Source organism: Cyprinodon variegatus, unplaced genomic scaffold (assembly GCF_000732505.1).
Source record: "Cyprinodon variegatus isolate N-32 unplaced genomic scaffold, C_variegatus-1.0 Scaffold216, whole genome shotgun sequence".
Taxonomy (NCBI): domain Eukaryota; kingdom Metazoa; phylum Chordata; class Actinopteri; order Cyprinodontiformes; family Cyprinodontidae; genus Cyprinodon; species Cyprinodon variegatus.
The window spans coordinates 6,748-23,167 of record NW_015150669.1 but is presented as its reverse complement, the minus strand read 5'-3'; the positions used below and the strand labels follow the sequence as shown (position 1 = coordinate 23,167).

Below are 16,420 nucleotides of genomic sequence, written 5' to 3'. Positions count from 1 at the left end.
ATCACCTTTCTTCCCCATACTGATGCTCGGTTTGAACTGCAGGAGATTGTCTTGACCATGTCTACATGCCTAAATGCACTGAGTTGGCGCCATGTGATTGGCTGCTTAGAAATTAAGTGTTAACGAGCAGTTGGACAGCTGTACCTAATAAAGTGGCCGGTGAGTGTATATATATTTTATTTTTTATTTATTTATTTTTTTCTTTTATGGAAGTGCAACCATAGTATATAAGGACCTTTAGAGGGTGGGTGTACGAAGTGATTGCGTATTTTGTGGGCTTGGACAATTACGTGGATGTATGTTATCCTTGTTAATCACAGTCCCCATAATTACAAGTTTCCTGTTAATGGTTCTGACCTTTAAATTATCATTTAGCCCTGTGGCCGTGTTCATGTTTATCTGTGAGTTTGGTTGTCTGTGCACATGTGAAGGAAGAGATGAAACTGGTGAAAGAAAGAAAAGGGAAAGAAAATGAGACAGCAGAGGTAATTTGGCTTAACTAGTGGGGCGATTGTAGCCATGCAGGCCATAAATCTTCCTTAGTGACAGGAACATATACACAACCACACACCCACACACAAATGTGAACACATTTCTTTATATAATTTTCTATTATCTGAAATAAGTAGAAAATTCTAATCAACCAATAACAGGACAGAAACCATCTCCCACTTTCGTCATTTACTTAAGTCTAATGTCTCTTTTTGGAAATTATGTGAAATATATGTGTATCATATGAATGATGTGAATTATAATTGCATTATCTTCAAGGAAAATAGTATGTTCTTAGCCTGTATACAGTATATGTATTTTGTTGGTAGACTACAGCCATTTTAGAGCTCAAAACGCATTTCCAATGCACTTGAATTAACTATTACACACACCTCATGACGTAAACCTCTCAACAGACTGAGACCCAGTGGGGAAAGTTGACTGTCTTTTGCTTTCATGACTAATCGTCTGGTTCCAGCTAACCATAAGAGAAATAAAGTAAATTCAGGAAACGGGGAAATATACTGTATATCTTATTGATTGTGAAATTGCTACCATGGCTTAAAACAGCAGCCAATTCTCGAGAGCTATATGATCATTGGTTATAACTTGCTTTACAGCACTGTATCTGCTGAACCTCGACCTCACTCACTGACCTCTGTCAGTTTGCATACGCAGTGAAAATGGCAGGAAGAACAGCTACTAATGCCTCGTTATCAAACTGAAAAACTGTTTGTTGGAAATGTTGGATCTCTAGGCTTTAAGTTTTGAAGTTTCCTGATTATTTCCATAGAAAGAGACAGCTTCCTGATAAAAACAGATGTAAGATGTGAATTACATAAAATAGGAGCAGAACTAACATGTTACCTTCAACAACTTTATCACTTATCGTACAGCATTAGTTTAGGAAATCACAGTGACCATTAAGGACACCATGGTCATGATCAATTTTTTTTCTGCTGTGTATATATTAAAAACAATGTAAGAACAAATCCTTCTGCTTGGTTTTCTGAAGCTCTGCCAGCTTACAGTTAAAAAAAGCTTCAACTGTAAAGCAGTCAAACTCAACGTCTATGAAGAAGAATGCAGCTCTGTGTATCCTACCACTAAAAAAAAGACAAGAAGAAGAAGTGAGGAAGTGGTTTTCATGATGCATTAGAAATAAAGCAACTTGTCTAATCTTAACTCTTTTATTATCAACAAATAACAGGAACCAAAATATTTAACTTGATGTCTATTCTTAACATTGTCAGTTATGTATAAGCTAGCTCACTTTTCACTTTTCTCCCAATATTAACACATATTTCCATATAAAACTGGATTGAAACATTTGACACGTCTTTGGTAATTAATCAATGTAGGCAGTAAAGTGTGTTTTAAACAAACACATCAAGAGCCTCAGCACTAGCAATCATCTAGTAAGCCCCATCAGTAAACCCCAGCTGCACAAGTCCAAGTACGTGAGGAGTAATGTGGGGATGGAGGTGAGCAGCTGTGTGTTGACTTAATCAATTATGATAGAGAAAACACTTTTAAGAATTAAACTACAATCTGAAATGAAAAAAACCCCAACAACTTTTAAACAAAAAAAAACAACTATTGCATAATATTTATTTCAGAACTTTTAAACTTTTAAAAAGCATCAGTTGTCATTAAAATATAATTTTTGGGCTGTAGTTTGGGACTCACTTCCCAGCTATCCAGTAGGTTGAAAGAACATTTCTCTTGTCTGCAGACAGGGTGAGTGACTGTTCTGAATCCAATCGGAGAAATGTTTGAAATTTCTAGAATAAATGTTCTATATCTAAATCAGATAGCACTTTTGGGGCAGTGTCTTCAGAAACGAAATGTCACAGACTGCTACAAAAGCAAAGCTGCCTGCAAAAAGAAAAGGTGAACAGAATCACAGTGTGAGTGCTTTATTCATTAACATGCTACCAGCACTGTTTTTGTCAAATATTTGAGGACATCTGCACTAATAAAGTAAGACTGAAATTCCTTACATGTCATCCCTGCCACTTCACATCTCAACAACATACTGTTAAAAGGCACCTAGGTCAGGAAGTCATCTTGAGTGTCTCACGAAGGACCTTCTATTATCTGTGTTTCCTTAACACTCAGGATGCATTATGATAAAAGCCCTTACATGTACTTAGACAGCTTTCTAATAGGTTTATTTTTGGTGCTGTCTTTTTAAGGGAGGAGGTGCTTTGAAATATAGAAATTAAGGCACCTAGTATGCACTTTTCCATTGAAAAGTGGAAGAAATGCATATCAGTAGTAAGAATTTAGCTTTTCTTGAACCTCTAATCAGTGAAATGTGAAATACTTTCCAATTATGATAAATTGACAGCCCAAAGTCAAGCAGAAGTGACAATAAAAGGAAACCCCTGGGACATTCAGCGTATGAAAGTCAATTATAAACAGTTGAGATACATGGCATGTTGCTAAAAAAAAAACAGTATTAATACAGTAAAAAGGCATATTACTGCTTGGTTAAAACAATGCTGTGAAACCAGACCTTAGTTAGCAATACTTATGAGGAGTGACGATGATAAGCACTGCCTTGAACAGAGCTCGGCTGGTCTGACCTTTTAATTTGAAAAGCTTGCATAAAAGAAGATTATTGCAGACGGATCCAGGCTCAGACGGTAAAAGAACTGTACATCCTTGTTGCAACAGTAAAAATCTAAAAATAAGTATGACCAAAATAGAAGATCATTTACAAAGACCAATAGTGTTGACTTTATTCCTAGTAGACAGCAAAAAGTCCACCAGAACTGAGTTTTGCTTATAGAGAAGGTTCCCCAGTGACATTAATATATCTATAAATGCAGTATTTCAGCTGCACATTATCATAACCACACCATTGTTTGAGCATTCACATTTTTATTGAGTTTTATTTGAAGCATGTTTATTTGTAATGACTTTAGCTTTGTCTTCAGATATAATTTGGGGCGCAAGTGGGGGTTAGATGCAGGAGTTTGCCCTTCAACTGAATGGTTGCCGGATTAAATCCTAGCTTCTGCTTTCATTGTTGTTGAGTTTTTGGGCAATGCCTACTTACGATAGGCAGAGGGCCCGGCACCTTTGCACATAAGGCAGCTTCGCCTCTGTCAGTGAGCCCCAAAGCAGCTGTGGCTACAATGTAGCTTGTTACCTTCACTGAATGGGTGAATAACTGAATGTAGTATAAATCACTTTGGTCAAGTCTCAAGTGTGTTTCACTGATACATCAGATTTTATAGTATGATTGTATCATCATCATATCATGTAGATAATCATATGACTGAAGATGTTTTAAGGATAAAAACTGTATTTTAACACACATTTAACAGTTCTGTTTAACAACCACATTTAATATGTTTTATTTATTGAATTAAATGAATAAAAACCCATTATTAGTCTAACAAGCACATTCATATGGCATATTGAATATGGATCAATTTGCTGATCAGCTTCACCTCTTTTTTTCTTTTCTTTTTTCCTGCTGTACAACAGGGTTAGCTCTGCTAGCAGCTCCAATACTTATAGAACTGCACTTGAAACTTGTGCTATACTGTCTGATGACGGCTAAGGTTTTTTTTTGTTCTCTAACTTAATTAGTCTCTGTTAGTCTATGTTAGTCTCTATAGTTACAGTCATCTCTAAGGTTCACTAGTTTTTTTTAAATTTTTTTGCCAGTTGCCATAGCAAGACCACAATATATACTAAAAAATTACATCGATCCAACAGGAGCCTGGATGATCATAGCAGCTGGATTTTCAAAACAGTTTACTAAAGACAGCTATATTTGCTTAAAAACTTTGCTATATTAAGGGATGTATGAGTATATTTATACAACCGGGCAAAAAGTATTTGCCATTTATTGTGCAAGTTCTACTTAGAAAGATGAAAGAGATCTGTTATTTTCATGCTAAGTAAACTTTAACTATAAAAGATAAAATGAGGAAAAAAACAGTCTCAATGAGTAAGGATTATTTTGAAGGGTCAGAAAAGTCCATTTCCATCTGTCAATCTACTAACCTGATGCAAGGATGTTTACTGAGAGCGGTTGCATGTCAAAGATTTAACGTTTTTATTTACAACATGTTAAAACCCTGTATTATAATTCTTTCATATTTTAATATGCATTTGCTGCTGTGTATGCTGTCTAAAAATATTTGATGCAATAAAAGGTTTATAATTGTGATTTTCTAAAATAGGATCCAGATTAAATTGATAGAAGTGCTTTTGAAAACTGATATACAGAAATTCAAACATGATTTTTTTTTTCCTACTGTTTATTCCAACATCATCCAAATGCCAAAAACAGATGTCGAGGTAGCAGGTTACTCAATGGAAAAAAAAACAAGGAGAAGCATGTCAGAAGCATGTCTTGTACTGAGCCTACTTTGCTTTCAGGTTGGATACACTTCATTCTAGGGTTTAGTTCCACGTGGAATTCCACATCCACATAATCCTAAATGGAATTAAGAGTCTAACTCACAGTTGGTTGCTCATTTCTTTAGCTTACATGATTAATGACTTCTGAGCAAGTCAGAGAAGACGTTTTCTTTCCAAGGATGAAACAAAACAGCTAATCAGTATAAACTTCTGTCATGTTTTGAAAGAATAAACTTGTGTTTGTCCCAATAGCAAACATCCTCTCTAATACTATTTAAATACCACAGGGATGAAACTGCAGTATATTCCCGATTATAGTACTTCGTAAAGATTTAATGTTATGTAACTAGAAATTATAGATAAGTCAGCAGCTCTAGTGACAAATAATTAAATCTCTAATAGTTCTGACCACGTCCTTTGAGAAAAACCCACTGGTAGAATTACATCTCTATTGAGATACAGTATAAAAGGAATAATGTTGTGAAGATTATGGTGTAACAGGAATGATTCTGTTTCTCGCAGAAGGAGTTCAATAAAATGATTTTGTGATTAAAGGCGACCCGCAGTGGCACTGATTGAGCCAAAACGAAATATGTGCCATAAACGAGCTGTGCCCTGTTGGTGTGAGTCGTTTGTTTTCATCTATTGGCACTGAATAGGAATAACAAGCCAATAGATATTTGATTTCCCTTTTCTCTATTTACTGTGAATGATCATTTATCATTATGCAACACATGTTTATCTTCAATATAGTGTCATGTAAATTTAAATCAAATATTGGAAACTCAAATCAATATACGCATCTGGACAAGGTTTTTGTACATACATATTAATAGCTATATTTTCCTTTGTGGTATAGAAAACAAACCTGTGGCTAAAAGAAGAACTTGGATTTTCATCCAGCATGAATAATATTCAACCATCTATGTATTATGTACAGTATGTTTGGTACAGCTTAGAAGAACTGTATGTTTAAGAGGATAAAATAATCAGTCATCTATTGTATCGCCATAGGATTGTTGGTTCCCCTGATTATAGTAATCTGCAAAAAAAGCAGGATTATGCAAATCCTAATCAGATTTCCAATTGCCAGGAATACTAAGCAACTAAAAAGAAACATTGGTCGTACCTTGTTCTGAAGTTAGCAGGGTGCGGATGCCCATCATACAGGGACAGGAAGTCATATTCTTCTTCTATGGCAAATGACAAGAAGATGAGCTGGATTCTACTTCCCTCTTCCCCAACAATGACCCAGGTGCAGTTTGCACCATTAGGGTAGCCATAGGGAAAACCAGGCGATTCTATACTGCCGTTTCGGCCTTTCAGTGTACCCCCACAGGTGTAGATGAAACCTGTAAATAAAAAGAGAAAACACATATTTAAACAAATATGTTAATAATGAAATTATTTGTGTAACAATGCAAAGTTTACAACCAGCTCCTCCAATTATTTGAAATTACATTGAAAACCTCTTAGGCCAGTACAACAGCGTCCAATTAACAGTGGCTAAAATGTCCGAAAGGTCCCTAATGTTTCATATAAGAAAAGTTCTGGGTAACGTTCAATTGATAAATGGTAAGATTAACTTTTTCGAAATTGCAGTTCATTTGTGCATTGCAAATGCAACAGTATTAATGTTCTACATAAACAAGTTTTTTTGTTCCTCTTAAACACAGCTATATTTACAAACAGTTCTTGAGTACCTGCTTCTGAAAAAATACATAAAACATTTTAATTTTGGTTGAACTTACTGTTACTCAAAATTACAATCCAATCCAATATATCTTTATTTTCACTGTGCAAATACAAGTGAGTAGTAAAGGAACTGATTGACATTATCTCCAATCAATAGTGGAGGCTACTGTTATTTTTTCAAAATCCCTGCAAAAGAAATGTTAAAACTGTCTCGTACACACAGTTATAGTAACAGTTTAAGCCTGTTCTATTCACAAGTGTGTAATTTCAGCCATGGGGATATCCATGGCTGAAATCCTGTAATCTGTTGTCTTAGTGACGCTCCAAATACACCAGTACATCCAGAGTGTTTCAAAGGCGTCTATTGATCCAGCATGGCTCTCCTTTAAAATAGCAACATTCTAGTTTTAAGTGTCTATTTATTTCCTTCACTGTAACAGAGCTAATTATTAGAGGCGTTTTAATAGAATGTTGCAGAAAATACTGTATTCTATGTCTGGCTATAGCTGCAGTCATGCTCCTCATGTTACTCCAAATAAATGTTTATGGTAATTGTGTAAGAGGATTCGTGGTGTAGCACTTTCATCAAAATGGGTCATTGACAACTAGCCCATTAGCTTTTTAACACACACAGACACATGCTGAGTAGTACTATCCTTGCGGAGACTTTCCATTGATTTCCATTTATTTCCCACTCATTTCTATGACCTAGCCCAGACCCTTACCCTAACCCTAACAGTTTAAAAAAACATACCTAAACCTAAACTCAATTCACACCTAAACATATCCACCCCACCCCCCCACAAAGAATACCTTTCATCATGGTGACCAGTCGTAAGTCACCACAAGTACCTGTAAATCCCCAAAATATAGCCTAGAAAATCATTTCCTCAGGGTAACAATAACATGACCACAAACGGAGGGTGTATGTATGTGTAATTTAAAAGTTACACTGGCATGGTAATTGTATAATGATCAGCATCTACAAATTGACATCTTCTAGACAGCTTCTGTAATGGTAAGATCCATCCATTATCTGACACGCTTGTCCAAATTGGGGTCCCGGGGGGTTCTGGTGCCCTGGACAGGTCGTCAGTCCATCGCAGGGCAACACAAAGACAAAGAGGGCATACAACCATTCACTCACAGTTAAGTAGAATTTAGAGAAGTCAATTAACCTAGTTTTTGGACTGTGGGAGGAAGCCGGAGTACCCGGAGAGAACCCACACATGCTCAGGGAGAACATGCAAACTCCATGCAGAAAGACCCCGGGCCGGGAATCTAACCCAGAACTTTCTTGCTGCAAGGCAGCAGTGCTACCCACTGCACCACTGAGCAGCCCTAATGGTAAGATAAAATGGATACATTTTATACGAAAAATAATTATGGAACTTCTTTGAAAAAGCAACATCCCAACAACAAACTTTACTTTCCTGAGTTCCTGATATCCTGAGCTCCACATATCTAAAAGAAGAGACGGCACAGCAACATTTTTGTTGAGGTGTAAGATTTGTTTAAAAGCAGCAACAGCATGAGCTGGTAATCTCTTTCAGCATAGGATTCAAAAACTTCATTCCTAGAGCAACCTGGAAGCTATCACCTCTGAGTCACCGAGTTTTCCAGCTGTCTTTAACAGTGAAATCAATAACTAAGCAAAGTCTGGGACTCTTTTTGTGCCTCCAAGAAATACTGTCTGACAATTCCTTTGTTATTACTATTTGAGTATCGCACTGACATCTTAAAATATGCAGCAAAAGAGATGACATAAGGTGGGTGCAGGGGGTGCAACAGACACTTTATGGTTTTTACAAAGAGAGGAGACATTTTTGAGTAAACCTTAATGAGCACAAGGATCTTCATTATGTCTCCTGGCATGTGGTACCAGGCAGGGGAGAAAATGAAAACAGCTGCTAAATTCTGAAAAAATGACATTTCCGGATCTCTATAGTATTAAAGATGTTATTCACCATGATCTCTATCATTTAAATTCAGAATGTCAAAGAATTGCTGAAAAAGTTAGGTGAAAAACATACCCATTATAACCTCTACATAAAATAACTTAAAATATCTTGTTTCTATGGGCAAGATTTAACAATCCACTGTATATGATGCTTATTGTTTGCTGGTCCTTCTGGAATCTTCTTGTACTGACACAGTGCAAGCCTGCAGACAAGAATAGACAAGCAGATACTTTTTCTGTCTACTTTTATATTCATAACCCATCACTGTCCAGGCAACAGATTATCCATCCCTCAGCTGTGGATCACTGCTGCTTTCTAGGGTGAACTGAAACTCTTGACTGCTTCTGTTTCTCATGTCTTGGTCTTTCTATTTCAGTCTAATAGACTGAATAGGGGTATAATAGAGGTCCAAACATCAGAATGTTGTTTTGTAACCCAGTGGTGCTTTAAATGTCTCCACAACTTTATTCTTTTTCTTGTCTGTTGTATTCTTTGTTTTTAACAATACTGCTGTCATGCAGGGAATTTGTCTAGATTGTTTTTCTATTTTACAGCACTGTTGTGATTCCTGATAAATAAGTTCTACAGTTCTAAGAAAGCGCCGTGAAATCAAATAGTGGAGGAAGCTTAGAGAGGAGAAATCTAAGGGGATGGAAAAGAATTTGTGTGTTTCAGTACAGAACAACAAAGTGCAACATTTTACTGCATTAATTTTTAGTGTTTAAGACTTAAATATATTGAGATTAATAAAGTCAATCAATTAATCAAATAAGTTAAGCTATATACACAGTTGAAAATGATGTGAATTCCTACAACAGGATGCATTTGTGCATCATTCCACCTTTAAACGTATGTGCTTAATTGTTAAGTGTTCTAGTTGTGTGTTTTAAGCCATGAAAAATCCTAAGCCTAAATTCATCTTTACTGAGTGCAAAGCTTAAATTAGGATGATCATCCCTTTGTCTTTCACGTTTATGAGGCTAATTATTTACCATGGCAGCCAGGGGCCACAGGGACAGCAGGATGATCGCTCTGGATGCTCCTGTGTGCTCTTGTCTTGGCAGAGATTTCGAATTTCATCATCAAATTGAGGAACATTTCTACCAAAGTGAGGACAATTTGCTGGTACTTCCTTTTTTTTGCGAACAGCTACTGTAGGTTAAGGACTAAGATTTGAAATAAGTTTAGGTTCAGGTTAGGGTTACAGTAATAATGGGGGATTGTGGGGTTAATGATATGTACAGTATGTGAATTCCTCTTTGTTCGATCCATATTTAGTTAACCAGCCAAAAAGAATCCCAACAGCTTGGGCTGCAATTAAGGTAGGATATATCTATTCCTTTATAATCAATCAATGATAAGATGTAAAGAGCCAAGAGACATTTTAGGTAAGCACACACATATCTGAAAAATACCTACCTATCAGCTATGCAAACTATAATTTTTTTAATAGAATTTATTGCAATATTATTCATCCCTCGTCAATTGTCTCCGCATTTGCTATGCTGCAAGCATACACTTCAGTGTATTTAATTAGAATTTGCCTGAAATCAAGACATGTCAGTGCATAACTGTGAAAGTGAAATGTTCATTTGCCAATAAAAAATTCAATTTGTCATTCATGCAGTGTTGTTCAATCATCTTAAGTCAAAACTTCCTAGGATCAACTTGCTTTGCAAATACAGTCACAGAAGTAAATTATCCTTACATAACAGCTCAGATAAAAAAAAAAGGGCACTAGTGCATTAGCAATTTTCACACTTTGCAACAGATTCAGAATTTCTCTATGAATTTCCCAGTGAGTAAAGGCATTCCATCCTAGCTCCAGCTGCATGTTTGAGTTGTTTTTTTGTCATCGGAAAGTGAACCTCTGCACCATTCTCAAGTCTTTCACAGCAATTACCCGGAACTAAGCTTCTTTCACAATCACACCAATGTCTGTGCAGAAGAAAATATTTCTTGTAGAATGGTTTTGCCACCACCATATGCTGTAGTGCTTATGGGGATGTGCAGTGTTTGTTTTCCTCTATACATAGCAGTTTATGGATCAAACCCCAAAAGGAGAGTTTACACAAAAAAATGAAAAGACTAATTCAAAACTGGCTTAATTTTTGACATTCTTCCATAAATGCCTGATTTGTAGAGTGTACACACAATAATGTTTCTGTCAACAGAGCTGTTAATCGTTGGAGCTCCTCCGGAGTTCACCATCCATGGCTTGTCTGCCCCTGTGATTAATGATTTCCTTACCAGACCTGTCAGTTAATGTGGATGGTCATGTCTTGTTAGGTTTCACATATTGCTAAATTCTTTTCATTTATAGATGATGGATCAGACAGTGTTCCCTGATGTGCTGACAGTTTACAATATTGTTTTAAAACCTAGGGTTTTATCACTGTCATTTGGAATATGTTCCTTAATCTCTGTCATGCTCAAAAAACTAATAAAAAAGAATCTGATGCCTTCACATAATGCTTCCTCTTTTTTAAATTAATATTCGGTTGGACTTCATGACAATATCCCTATTCAGTCAGTTACAATGGATCATATTGAATAGTATCTGACTAATGAGTGTTGAGTATCTTAAGTTTTTCCCTTTATGGATTCTTATTTGTAAAAAAAGAAAAAATTGCATCCTTTCTTTCACCACATATTTAGTTATTATTTTATAGCTCAGAAATTGGCCAATTATGTGCAGCTTTCAGTAAAATATCACTTTGAAATAATCTACAATGATTCAAGTGGTTTATTTTATTTTTTTGTCTAAATAGAGTAAATTACAAATCTAGGATACCAGGCTGATAGATAGAGAACATAGTCAAAACAGAAAGCATTAGGATTGGAGGTGCAGCTAAGTGGTTCCTTCACATTCGTCACTGTGGAAAAATGAAAGATTGATCACAGGCTCATCACTCAGAGGGATGGAGGTGAAAGTATGAGAGTGAGGCAAAAGGAAAGGATCACTTCGAGAAAAAGAAGGAGGGAACCAAAAAGAACATAAAAAATAAAAGAGGCAGACTTCTAATTATGCTGACTACCAGACTGAAACTGACAGCCTCTCTACAAACACACGTGCTGAAAAGCTGAAAAACATACCCATGAACATGCTCATTCAAACATAGAGTTCCACACAGGTATGCACCAATGGACAGACAAACATTGACATAAAGGAGATTACAAGGAACACGCTCAGATATGCCTGGATTAGTCACAGAGATTATGAAATACACTGGCCCTTTAAAGCCATTACTCATTCCATCATTCGTTTGACTCAAATTCTCTTGCTCTATCTCCCTCTTTCCTTAAAACACGCATAAATCCAAGGAGAAATTCAATTCTAATCTATCAGTAATTTTTCGCAACCAAATTTGCTAATTAAATATGTTTGCTTTACAAGAATTGTGATAAAAAACATCACTTCATCTTAACAATGTAATCATACTGTGGGGTTTGTGTATTATGTACAATGCCAAGGACACATCTTTCGAGGTAGAGGATTTTTTCAACCCCCTCGACACCATGTGTTGAGGGAGGCTTTGTGAAGCCCAGTGGGCAAGAGGCTTACTAGTTCAAGCGGCTGGCTTCAAGGCGCTTCCAAGGTGGTGAACAGGATGACTAACTAAAGAGAAGCGTGTCTAAGTTACAGTAGCTGAATTTATACCTCAACCCAGAGCTATTCGGATGAAAACCTATACGAGTGACAAATATGTGTACCAGCAAGTACTGTACCAACCATCAACCATCCATCTATCTTCTCTCATGCACAATCACACCTAAGAGGAATTTAGAGGAGCCAATCAAGCTTACGATCATGTTTTTGGACTGTCTGAGGAAGCCGGAGTACGCGGAGAGAACCCAGGCATACACGGGAAGAACATGCAAACTCCATGTAGAAAGACCCAAGGCTGGGAATCAAACCCAGAACCTTCTTGGTGCAAGGCAACAGTGCTATAAACTGCTCCACCGTGCAGCTTATCATTTAAACCAGTAGGAAAATTAATAAGCAACAGCCACCACATAAGACGGTTTTTAGACGAACATCACATGAAAATGTTAAAACACTGCCCAAAAGCACAAAAATAGCAACCTTTAGACCCCAGTTATACCCCAGATGAGACGCCAATTAGGATAGAACAGTTCTGTTTTCTTTTTGTTAGACCTACAGGATTGTGTGTGCATGGTAAGGAAAAAAAAATAGAGATGAATGTTCCTTACATTTTTCATCAAGGAAACTGGGTCAGTATCTGAATCCATAAGATTGGGGAGCATTGCTGCCTCACTTCACAAACAAGTCGGATAACTTTGTACAGCAATTAATATGGTTTTAGTGTGTAATTCTACAAAGGATTTTGGGTGGGAATTCATTTAAAGCAAGGTCTTTCACCTCTGAAGACTTTAACAAAGACACTAATTTGCAAATAGTAAAATACTTGTGCTTGGACTGGGGTAGATCCCAGGTGTGACTACATGCACTGGTGCTAATAAGGAAGAGGGTTTAGCTAGAAAAGAGCATGCGTGCTCAGCAAAACCATCCCTGGATAAAAGAAGCTTAGAGACAAAGAAGAAAATCTGCTGCGTGAATTGAGTGGATTTAATGAACTCCGGTCTGCAATACATATAAGCTTGATCTCTTTCCTCAAAGTAATATCGCATATTGAATGTCTTCACTATTACACCGAGGAAGATTAACAAGGAGCTTACACTGGCACATGCCCTTTTCAAGACGTCCAGCTTTTATTATATAAATGAGACTTTAATTGTGGTTTAATAAATTGGCATAAGTTATGATTTGAATGGCTCAATGCAAGCTCAGTGTAACAAAACCTAATGCATAATAAGAGCTCTATCTGGACGTATATGGGGTTCTTTTCATATTCTCAAAAAAAGCAAAAATACAAGCTGTAGTTGAGGGCTGAATTGCCAATGAATGTTTTAGTCTCAATTAGCGATTTTGATCCAGTTTCTGGATTGAAGCTCTGTTAACACCACAGATTTTCTTTGCAGAACTTTACAAAACAGTTGCACTTGGTTCCTTGTTAAATGTATTTAAATGTCAGTTTCTACTTTTTTTATTTCAAATGATTAAAGGGTTTATATAATGCAAAATCAACTTTTTTAGCTTTTTACTCAGTTATAATGCTATTCCTTTAATCACTATTATTCACAAAGTGGTATTTTGCTTGGTCCATGCATCTCTGAGTAACACTTATGAGTCCCGCTGTCTAAGCAGCACTTCTTTACTGTCTTGTGAGTATGAGCGGTTTGAGAATATCCACATAAGAATCCACTCCAGGAACACTCGCAACACCCGTTTTCTCCAATCAGATAGGAGAGATACGAGACAGAACAAAATGATTCTGGCTAGAAGTTAATATGAAGTGGCTCTTTCAGCAGCTAATCTGCACAGGGCAGCCACCTCTCTTTGTAAAAGTATGTTTTTACCCAGCAAGAGGTGTCAAACTTAGTCATGAAACAATCTCATGAAATAGAACAAACCAGGAAGGGGAGAGGTGGCCGACTCTTATTTTTTGACCAATTACAATTTTTCTTTCTCTGTAAAAGAGATAAAAAAGCAGCAGGTAATAGATGCATCAATTGTTCCCTAACCGCTACCTTCATAAAGTACATGCTGTTAGGTAATGCGTATGTAGTCTTTAAATGAATGCTGAAAAAGTATATAGAAAATCTGCATTTCAGTATATTGCCTGCTTATCATAGATAGGAACTATTCTGTAAATTTGACTGATAAGTGTCAGTCATACACTTCCATAAATGTGGCAGGTACATTTCTAAGATTTTTATGCCAGCACATAGCTGCTCACCATTTAGTCTCTCAACAAGAATGTGAAACATCTTAGTTTATGGGAGTTATTGTAGACTCTTCATGGGTTTTGTATACATCACATTTAAAGCTTAAATCTGCAACGTCAGGAAATACCTGGTTAAACAATAATTGGAGATTGTCAGTCAAAGTCATTTTAATTAAAAATAAGGCCAAAACAGGAGTGCTGAATCAGGTAAGAAGTTTTTGTGTTTTTACTTTTTAAGTGACGTCCATAGGATTGAAACTCTTAAGACTAGGAATTTTCCTGAGTTTTGAAAAGAAAAATGTTTAGTCTGCATTACTGTTTTCTTGTCCTCAAAGTTCAGAGCAAAAGACTTACAGTAAATGTAATGTCTTAATGGCACATACTCTCTGGTCATTTTATAAAGTAGACCAGCTCAATTCCTTGTTGGCACAAATAGACTAAATTACCTGAATTGATGTTATGTATGTTAGTATCAGAGGAGTCTGACCATTTTTGCATTATTTTGCAATTTACAAACTGTTTGAGGTGAGAGTAAGATACCCAGACTACTATATATGAATGCAAAATACATCAGTGATTGACGCAGATGGGCTTTAGTAGTATACAAACATATTGGTCACCCCTCCTGCAGAGTAGCAAAGGGAAACCAGAGCAACAATTCAAAATTTTCTCACAAAAAAATAGCAGAAAAGGGCAAAGTTGCCAATTCTCTAAATAATTCTTAATATTAGGTGTGATGTTAAAGATAACAGTGTGTGTGTAATGCCTTAATGTCAATATATGCAAAGAGTCCATAGGAAGTTATTTTGTTTTTTTCCCCCCATCAACCTACCCCATGACAGCTGTGGCTACAGTATGGGTATACCACCAGAAACCACACGTTCCGACTCAACCCAGTGGAAACATGCACTAGTTGTACTTGTCTATCCATAAATAAAGTCATGGAAGAAGAATAATTCCTTTTTTTGCACATGTGTAATGCAGGAGGTTAATCAGCTCGTAATTCTGCTTTAACAGCAGGATATGTTAAGGATCATGTCACAAGGGACAACAGAGTTTCAAAAAACTTTGATTTTTAACCAATCATGCGATTCCCATCAGGAATCGTGGAAGGCTAATCACCCCCTATTACCCACTGTTCACTACACAACCCAGGAGGCTAAAACTTGGCCTGACCCAAAAAATTCTCACGACTGAAAAATCCTCCCAAAAAGGGAGTGTGTATATATAACAACAGCGGAGCCTCTGAAAAAAAGTTTTAGTTTCAATTCAATTAACTTTATTGATATAATGCCAATTCACAACATGTCATCTCAAGACACTTTACGGAGACAATTCGATCAGATCATACAATCAAATTGGTAAAAAGTTTTAATCTAAGGAAAACCAACTTATTCATCGATCAATCAACTGATTTATATTTTCAGCTGAGAGTAGAAATTGTAATTATTTAAATACAGCTGTAGGAAGGGGAAGCAATGCTTTGCTAACACAGTTTTCAGTCAGAGTACCTTGTGTGGGGCACTCCACGAGATTGCAAACAGGGGCCCTTTACTGTGGACCCTCCAGTCAAAATAAAAGTTCCCGGCATTAAGTTTGACCTGTTCCTGGTGCATGTTGGATTCTGACAGGGCTGCCCTCTGTCAAAAGTCCTGTTCATCCCCTTTATAGATAGGATTTATATTGACAGCCACGTAGTATGATTTGCGGTCCAGCGGATTTTGTTCCTGATTTTTGCAGATGATGTAGTTCTTCTGGTTCCCTGCTGCCAATACCTACAGCATGCACTGGGGTGGTTCACAGGCGAGTGTGAATTGGCCAGGATAAAGATGGCCTCCTCCAAGTCCAAGGCCATGGTTCTCAACCAGAAAAAGGTGGCTTGTCTTCTTCAGGTTGGAGAAGAATTCATGCCTCAAGTTGAGGATTTCAAGTATCTTGGGGTCCTTTTCACGAGTAAGGGGTGAATGGGGTGGAAGATCGGTAGATGAATAGATGCAGCTGGTGCTATAAGGCGAACACTGCTCTAGTCTATTGTGGTGAAGAGAGATCTAAGCAAAGAGCCAAAGCTTTTGATTC

General features: G+C 36.8%; 1 protein-coding gene across 1 annotated transcript in view; it reads right to left on the bottom strand.

Annotated features, from left to right (window-relative positions):
• The window catches only part of csmd3 (CUB and Sushi multiple domains 3), a 414,963-nt gene extending 398,764 nt beyond the window's left edge, over window positions 1–16,199 (bottom strand). Inside the window, exons 1-2 of the mRNA XM_015380485.1 lie at window positions 16,124–16,199; window positions 6,008–6,230 (exon numbers count right to left, since the gene is read on the bottom strand). Of these exons, the coding sequence (XP_015235971.1) occupies window positions 6,008–6,230; window positions 16,124–16,199 (299 nt within the window). The remainder of the gene's footprint in view (window positions 1–6,007; window positions 6,231–16,123) is intronic.
• Window positions 16,200–16,420: the final 221 nt, after the last annotated feature.